We start from the raw sequence: 9,406 nt of genomic DNA, 5'->3' as shown, positions 1-9,406 counted from the left end.
TTTCTGTTTTTAACTTTTAACTTTCATCTTGTTTCTGTAAGCCGCCTGGAGTCCTACAGGATTGGGCAGCATATAAATTTATTAAATTACTAAATTATTACTAAAAACATTTTATATTACCACAGCAGCCCATTGCAGAGGAAGAGTAAATTAAGGCAATTTCAAAGTAGGAAACTGATGGAGGTCTTTGATTAGTATAATACAGAAATATATATTTGAGACTGTTCATTCTATTGTAGCTACCAATGTTCCAAAAAAAAGCTGAGAACCAACATTAAGCACAAAGAACTGAGGTGATGGAATGGGAGCTGTATGCAGTGACACACTAAAGCCATCCTTTTAACTTCACTTTTAATAACTCACTGGATAAAATGAAGACAATGATGGGATAACTTAAGGAAATGTAAAAAAAAAACAACAACATTACAATGCATTGAAAAAAAGTTGGTAAACACCAGTGGTGGGATTCAAATAATTTAACAACCGGTTCTCTGCCCTAATGAACATCTGGGTAGGTGGGGCTCGATGGTCATGTGACTGGGTGGGCGTGGCCAAGTCAATGTCACTCAGGTCGATGGGCACTTCGCCTTAGCTGTGACAATGTAATAAGGGTTAACCGGAGAGGCAGTTTCTGTAAGCAGGGCAATAAAGATGAGGCTAGAAACAACACCAGAATGTTTCCTTCCTGCCTTCCTTACAGGATTAGCCCTGGAAAGTGGAAAAAAACAAAATGAGATTTCTTCCAACAACCGGTTCTTCAAACTGCTTAGAAAGTTAACAGCTGGTTCTCCCAAATAGGTGCAAACTGGCTGAATCCCACCACTGGTAAACACACATTCCACATGCTTGATTCACTTGCCCAGTCTGCCTTAAAAAATTAAAATAATGAGGAAGTTCCAAGATACCCCCCCTCCCAAAAGAAAACATCAGAACAAAACCAAGCAGATTATTTATACCAACTTCTTCTTTGCTCTGGATTCTGGAAATCATGCAAAAGTCAAATACACACACTCTCTCTCTTTCTCTCTCTCTCTCTTTCTCTCTCTCTTCTACTACTTTTGCTTAAGTAAAAGAAGCAATGAAAATAAATCTCAATATAACATATGGGCTTCAGCTTATTGACAAATGCATGAAAATAATTTAAAAGACAAAGCAGATGACCATTCCTTAGGATGGTCCATTGCAGTTAGCCTATTTGCTCATAAAAAACTGGGTGCCAACTAGTCCAGAAGAACCAAGCAGTACGTCAACAAGATTATAAATTAAATCATAAATTAAATAAATAAATTTAAATAACATGAATTGTGGTTCTCCTAGTCCAGTGTTTCTCAACCTTGGCAACTTGAAGATGTCCGGACTTCAACTCCCAGAATTCCCCAGCCAGCGTCCGGACATCTTCAAGTTGCCAAGGTTGAGAAACACTGTCCTAGTCACTGCCAGTTCTGTTGATTGTCTTCCAGATATGCAATTGCTAACAGCCAACCTATAACAAATCAACGTAACACATGTAGAGAAAGTAAGTTGCGGTTTGAAGGGAGGAAGTAGAGAGAGAAATAAAAATGTGTCCCCTGCCTGCACAAATTAAGTGGCTACTCTTGATTTGATATATGCCAGTACCAAGCCAGATCTATAATTACAGATAAAACTTGTGCTATCCTTCACTATAGCAAGGAAGACATCAGAAACAAGGTCTGCAGATGGCTTGTTTCAATTAATCATAGTAAACACTAATCCCTGTTGCTGGCTGGACTGGAATATAATGTTAAACTATTGTTAGTTGAAAGCAGAAGTAAAAACCTCCAACCATTTTTATAATATTTTCATTATTTTCAAATGTTGCATGTTAAGTGGTTAAAACATATGTCCCGGTGCTTCTTAGTGCAGAATTTAAAAATATGCAAGAAATTTCACTTTCAGGATGAAGTGTTCAAGCTCTTACTGACTCTGCTACAGTACTCAGAGCCTTGGTATATATACTATTAGAATATGAATCTTAAAAGCGGCAAAGAATCAGATTCTAGTTCCATCATCCAAATGCAGGAAATTTCTTCTACAAGATATGAGCAAAGCAATGTACATTATTTAACATCAAAGGGGATTAAATATTCAAGTTTTATGGTGTTACACGTGGGAAAAATCAGAATCTGAATTAATGATTTGTGAACAATTGTGTTGTGAACAAGTATTCAACTGTGAATATTTCATTACTGAAAGCATTTTTTTTTTCTAGTATTCTGGAATATTAACATAAGCCCTAGACAAGTTTTAGCACTTGGTTTTATAGAGGTTTTAAGGACAATTACCATGCCGTGCTTCTAAAATGGAACTGGCTTGATTTTGGGGGGAGCAGGGAAAATATTCATACAAGCAGTTTATTAAGTCATTTTTCTAAGCTGCACAAAGCTCTACAGATACCTGTCCACAGGCACATTGTCCTAAGTAATTTGTGAACTTTAAATAGCAATGCCATCTATTTCTACCAAAAAGAAAAACCACTTGAAGTCCAGTAATAAATACAAGCCAGTGAGATCTTCCAATGCAAAGAGAATGCAATCAATGCAGACAATAGTAAATATTTCAAGCAAACTACTTTCGGTGTAACACCCGTTGGTTCCCTAACCCAGTGTTTCCCAACCTTCTCAACTTGAAGATGTCCGGACTTCAACTCCCAGAATTCCCCAGCCAGCATTCGCTGGCTGGGGAATTCTGGAAGTTGAGGTCCAGACATCTTCAAGTTGCCAAGGTTGGGAAACACTGTCCTAACCACTGCTGGGGAATTCTGGGAGTTGAAGTCCAGACATCTTCAAGTTGCCAAGGTTGGGAAACACTGCCCTAACCAGCTCATAATTGCAATTTAGCCTTTGAATTTCTTAGCGTTCTGAACTCCAGCTACTCAGGAACAAAACATACATCAACATTATTATTTTTTTGGTAGTAAAGTATTCTCCCTGGCAACGAACCAGCGCCTTAGAGCATTCATTCCAAGCTGGGGAAGGATGTCGGCTGTCACGTTTCCCCCTCAGATCATGTATTCTGATAGGACAATTCAAACATGCTGCAGGCCTCTTCCAGGCTCTCATCCATATTCAGTCTTCTCCAAAAGGATTTCTGCTTCATCTGCAGCTCTCTCCTCACACATCTGGGGCACGGAACGGCCTTTTCTTTGCATTCTGAATGGAAGACAGCGCTACAGCTTTCACACCTGTAAGCACAAAGTGGGATAGTTGCACATTTACACTCACGTTTCTACCTTTTCTCAGCTTTTCTCAAAAGATCATCTCTGTAAAATAAGCAGAATCCCTAACTCCTATGGGAGTTTCCTGGGATCAGGTACATTATTACCTCTGACAGCCAGTCATAGAGAATTGTTTGTTTGTTTATTATATTTATATGCTGCCCTTTCCCCCCGAAGGGGACTCAGGGCGGCTCACAACTCAAACCAGGGAAGGGGGATACAGACAAAAAATTAAAAAACGACACATAACAATGCATAATTTAAAACACACGACAGTCATACCATTCGAGACGGGGGGGCAACAGCTCTTTAGCCCCAGGCCTGTCGGAGCAGCCAGGTTTTAAGGGCTTTGCGGAAGGCCTGGAGGGTGGTGAGGGTGCGAATCTCCACGGGGAGTTCGTTCCAGAGGGTTGGAGCAGCCACAGAGAAGGCTCTCCTCCGGGTAGTCACCAGTCGACACTGGCCGGCGGATGGAATTCGGAGGAGGCCTCATCTGTGGGATCTAATCGGTCTATTGGAGATAATTGGCAGCAGGCGGTCTCTCAAGTACCCAGGTCCAATACCATGAAGGGCTTTATAAGTGACGACTAGCGCCTTGAAGCGTATCCGGAGACCAATAGGCAGCCAGTGCAGCTCGCGGAGGATAGGTGTAACGTGGGTGAACCGAGGTGCACCCACGATCGCTCGCGCGGCTGCATTTTGGGTACAAAGGATGCCCAGATTTTTATAGATATTTTTTTTCCCAGCCAACATGCCCATTGCTGGGAATTCTGGGTTAAAGTCCATGTATCAGAAGTTGCTGTGATTGAGACAACTTCACACTCTACTCTTGTTCTACAGTGTGCGTATTTACTGTATTCATAGTTCAATAAAACATTTGGGCTGCAACTCTGCATGTTATTACTGAAATCAGTGATTTGTGTGCAGTTTAACTGCATGCAGGATTGTTATTCTCTTACCGATTTGATCTTTTATAATATTGTTTTACGAGACTGTGAGTCACCCAGAATTGCATGACAACAAGATACGCTGCATATATATTTAATAAATAAATAAAAATACTCAACATTTGCTTGAAATCTCTTGTAGACCTTACAAGTTTAATTAAAAGCATGCTACTCACTCTTTACTGCATTCAAGAAACATATTGTCCACCTAAGTGTGAGTTTAAACAACAGTCAAAGAAAACACTTTGTGTGACTTTTAAAAATTTTAAATCACCTCCCCTGACACTAATGCTGACTTTATAAAGTTAATTCCCCTTTCATTAGTGACTTGCAATTCCTTGCAATGGTTGGAGACTAATGATTGATGAGAATGTCATTTTGTATTCATTCATGGCCTCTCCCTTTCCCTCTTTTCTCATTCAACTGGAAAATGTAAAAGCTTATCAGGAATTTCTATTGAAATGAATGCCCGGAGGATTACGAAAGAGTGGAACACACCTGCCACTCCTATCCAGATGCGTTAAATGTAGGGATAAGGGAAGGAGAAGAGAATGTTGAGATACACATTTAAGAACAACCACTTTGGTAAAACAATTTGTAATGAAGCAAAAAGCCCATATCTTCTGTAACATCCATAATCAACTAATTTCTTAGTAAAAGCAAGAATGGGATGTCCAAAAACACTACTGGAAGAAGAGGTTGGAATTCTACTTTCCATAGATTTCACTTAAAATCTCATTAGCTTCCATTCTCTAGATTTCCAGAATATTTTATAAACCACTTTATCACACATCTACTTAGAAATAACTCTTTCAGATACATGATTCTATATGCACTTGATTATAACTCTCATTACCAGCTAAAATCTAATTGATTAATTGCAATCTGAAGCATCCTTTTCTTCTTTGTCTCTAGAGGAATGGGATTAAAATGTGTATTAAAGGAAATTTAAAGAAAGAGTATATGAAAAATGGAATTCTGTTGATTCAGTAGGCAGTGAGAGATGCAGCTGGCTTTTCAGAAGAAAGACAATATCCACGCTGCAATCTTCAGCATTGGTAGTTGTAAAATTTGGGAGAACTTATGCTAACCCAACTTTGGATCCTTGGATTTTGCTTTGTTTAGATCAGTGTTTCTCAACCTTGGCAACTTGAAGATGTCCGGATTTCAACTCTCAGAATTCCCCAGCCAGCATTTGCTGGCTGGGGAATTCTGAGAGTTGAAGTCCGGACATCTTCAAGTTGCCAAGGTTGAGAAACACTGCCCTAGTGCCTTAACTACTACACCAAACTAGCTTTCCTATTCGTAACTACAGGCTTATTTATCACTGTTCATATTCTACAGAATTTTTTCCATCAAAATTGGTCTTTATTCATCTTTATTCTTTGCAGCATTCAGTATTCTTTGCAGTGAATGCTGGCTGGGGAATTCTGAGAGTTGAAATCCGGACATCTTCAAGTTGCCAAGGTTGAGAAACACTGGTTTAGATTTAGATCCCTCTTAAAAAGATTTCAACTTTTCACTGATTAAAGATTGTTTTCTTTAATCACATGAGTCAGCATGGAGATACCTTCTGTCGTATCAGCTATCATTGTTAACCAGGGGTGACACAGCACATTGTCCAATTCGTTCACCGTATGCAACGCAAAAGGAAAATCGCCGTAACCTGAACGAGAAGTCCATTTCAGGATTCCATTGCGCATGTCATGGGTCCCAGGAGCTCATAGAAGAACGTAACCCATGTGACTTGCAACAAAAAAGTCAGCCAGGTGACATAATAGGAAATCTGCCATTTCTAAATGGTTATTTCAGGTATACTGAAATACAAGGAAGGATGTGTCTCTTTTTAATAAGCCCCTGCTATAAATTTTATATGAAATAAGCATGTGAAGCTGATCTCAATGAGAGAACACAACCTGGTCATTGTGCAGTTTTAACCCTTTACGCATAAACCTGATAGTCAATTACCCCATTACACTCTCTATCCCTATGATTAAGAGACGAATTAAAATACTACAGAGGATTCTATTTTCAACAGCTTTGAGTCCTTGTTTAAGCCTCCTTTTTGTTTGCCTGAAACAAACTACATTTTGTATGGCCATAATTGTGACTCGTTCATGACGACTCGTGTTTACTGCAACTTCTATTTTTAGACTAATGATTGAAAAGGCCTGGCGCTACAAAACTCAAATAAGAAAAGAAAAGAATCCGTGAACATCGTCTAGCAACATGTTAGGAGAGAAAATTTGGATTTGTCTCTCCTTGGGCAGGATGTAAGAAGCCTGCAAGGCACAGCCCGCCAACCCCTGCTAATTAAGTGAAATGATTGTGTTTGTTTTGGAACCATTTGGCCAACAAAAGAATGTGTCACACTGATTAGCAAGAAAGGGGTATGTAATATATGTGTATTCAAAGCCAGATGAATGCATTATCCAGGTATTTTAGCTGTTTGCTCAAGGACTGACACACACACACAAAGGAGAAGAATGCTGAGCAAACAAGCTGGTGCAAATGAAAACCCCAGCTCTCAGGAGGGTTGCCCTGGTTCTAAGATTTATCTGTTTCAGGGAGAAATAAGCCTTCAAAAATTGCACCTGAAAATGCATCCACAGAAGACGGTATTTTTTTTAACAGAAAGTATTCCCTCTTGCTAATCTGTCTAAGATGCTACACTGTGGGGAGACTCACTTCGAAATAGCTAACCATCGGGGAATCAATCATGGGTTTGCATTTTTCCTATGAAAGCAGACTCCATCCACAAAGGGAGCTGTGCCTTGGCACAGAGAAAGTTCAAGGCAGCACCATCAGCAGCAAGCTACAGAAACAAAGGTAGAAATGCACTTAAATTGCTTGTCTCTCAAGAACAGAAGGAGGCTTTCTTATAGGATCATTCACAAGGACACCTGATTTTACAAGGGATGCAATTGCTGTTTCATCGGTCTTTTTCTTTTTGCTGGTTTAAACAAGGCTTAGTGTTGGAACGCCATTGATTTATGGCTGCAATCACGTAGATGAGCTTGTGCAAAGCTAATACAGCATCAATTCTCTCCTACTTTTTTCTTCATTCAAAGGCATCGTTTCGGATCCTAGTATACCCACTGACTCCCAAATGGTACATTTCAAACGTGAGAAAACGGTAGCACACAGATAAATGTATGTGTGAATAGCATGAAATGTTGGTGAACACTGCAAATATCCCAAAATGTTATTAGACTAAATAATTGTTGACCTGAAGACTTTCAAGATGTCAGCACTCCGGAATGTTTCCGCCAGGAATTTCAATACACATTTAAATTATTCAAATATTTTGTCCAAAATTAATTTGACATCATTAGAAACTCTTTAAAAACTTTAAACTAACTAAAATAAAAATAAAACCTCTGTCTCAAAGTATGCCATCATGGAAGTAACGACTGATAATAAGTTTTATCTATGTACCTACTCTTATGCATGTGGTATGGGTTTTTCATGGTTTAGAGAGGAACAATTGAACTAGTTTTGCACTAAAGCATGCCAGTGAAAATTTGATGATGATGATTTAAAATTATTATGGCTCACCCTCTCTATAAGACTCTGGGCAGCTTACAACACTGGGTTATAGAATTAAAACAATTAAGAACATAATTACAAAACACGGCATACTAAAAAACAATCAGAACAATCAGGAAATATGACACAAACACTTTTAACAGCCAGGCTTTAACTCAGGAAAGAGGGCTGGTAATCCTCAATTTACAATAATTTGTTTAGTGATTGTCGAAGTTACAACAGCACTGAAAAAGTGACTTATGACCATTTTCGCTCATTTACGACTGTTGCCGCATCTTTGATCATATAATCAAAATTTGGACACTCGGCCAGTGGCAGGTATTTATATGATTGTAGTGTCCTGGGGTCACTTTTGCAACTTTCTGACAAGCAAAGGCAACGGGGAAGCCAGATTTACTTAACCATGTTACAATGACTCACTTAACAAGTATGGGAAGAAAGGTCATAAAGTGGGCAAAAATCATTTAACGGTGTTGCTTAACAAAGCAATTTCTGAGCTCAGTTATGGTCATTAAGAGGGTTCCATCACAAAACCGCGTTCGACTAAACCGCGCTCGACGAAACTGCGTAGCTGACGTCATCAACAGGGCGACAACAGCATGGAGACAGAAGCACGCTGTAAACCCTAAACCTAAAATTAACCCCTAAACCTAACCCTAACCCCCCTAAACCTAATCCTAAACCTCACCCTAAACCTAACCCTTAACCTAAATCTAAACCTAACCCTTAACCTAACCCTAAACCTAATCCTAACCCTTAACCTAACCCTAACCCTAAACCTAACCCTTAACCTAACCCTAAAGCTAACCCTTACCTTAAGTTGAATCGGCTTGCTTTCAAAGCGCTATTTAAAGCGCCCTTCTTTCTCTGCGCTGGCTGTTGTCGCCCTGTTGATGATGTCAGCGACGCGGTTTAATGGGGCGCGGCTTAGTCGAGCGCGGTTTTGATGGGTCATGCATTAAGAGTCCCAATGGGAGTGGGCGGCATATAAATGTTAATAAATCTAAATCTAAATCATTAAGTCAAGGATTGCCTGGGTGAGGGACTGGGAGAATCTTGCTTCTTTGGCCCCAAAAGGTGAAAATATTTAATTGCAGGAACCTCAAAACCACCCATTCTGCCGGACCCTATCAGGTAGACAGAAACACTTTATGAGGGGCAGCCCTCAGACCCTACGCCACAAAGGGCTTTATAGATAATGAGCAGCACACTGGATTGCAGCTGGAAACTGGTAGAGCCAAGGTGGCGCAGTGGTTAAATGCAGCACTGCAGGCTACTGCTAGATCAGCAGGTCAGCGGTTCAAATCTCACCGGCTCAGGGTTGACTCAGCCTTCCATCCTTCCGAGGTGGGTAAAATGAGGACCCAGATTGTTGGGGGCAATATGCTGACTCTCTGTAAACCGCTTAGAGAGGCCTGAAAGGCCTATGAAGCGGTATATAAGTCTACTGCTATTGCTATTGCTATTGGTAACCAACGTAGCTTATGCCATAGTGATAACATGTGGGCACATGAAGAAGTGCCCGTTTCTCAGGTGTCTTTTAGTGCCATCAGACAAAGAACTCTTCCAGTATAACCCAGCAGATGTCCTAAACCTGTGCCAACTTTATAACAAATCTAGGGAACTCCAACCTGCACAATACCTGTACGAGCTATCCTATCCCCTTCTCTAGAGA

The 9,406-nt window shown here is 40.0% G+C and overlaps 1 protein-coding gene across 1 annotated transcript in view; it reads right to left on the bottom strand.

The window, feature by feature from the left end:
* Positions 1 to 2,762: 2,762 nt before the first annotated feature.
* PLEKHM3 (pleckstrin homology domain containing M3) overlaps positions 2,763 to 9,406 on the bottom strand; it is a 68,975-nt gene continuing 62,331 nt past the window's right edge. The window contains exon 8 of the mRNA XM_087706685.1: positions 2,763 to 3,202. Coding sequence (XP_087562811.1) covers positions 3,025 to 3,202 — 178 coding nt within the window. The 3' untranslated portion in view covers positions 2,763 to 3,024. The remainder of the gene's footprint in view (positions 3,203 to 9,406) is intronic.

The sequence above is a fragment of the Thamnophis sirtalis genome, unplaced genomic scaffold (genome assembly GCF_051295495.1).
Source record: "Thamnophis sirtalis isolate CommonGarterSnake01/CBP01778 unplaced genomic scaffold, rThaSir2_p1.2 scaffold_1, whole genome shotgun sequence".
NCBI lineage: Eukaryota > Metazoa > Chordata > Lepidosauria > Squamata > Natricidae > Thamnophis > Thamnophis sirtalis.
This window is presented reverse-complemented; position numbering and strand designations above follow the sequence as displayed.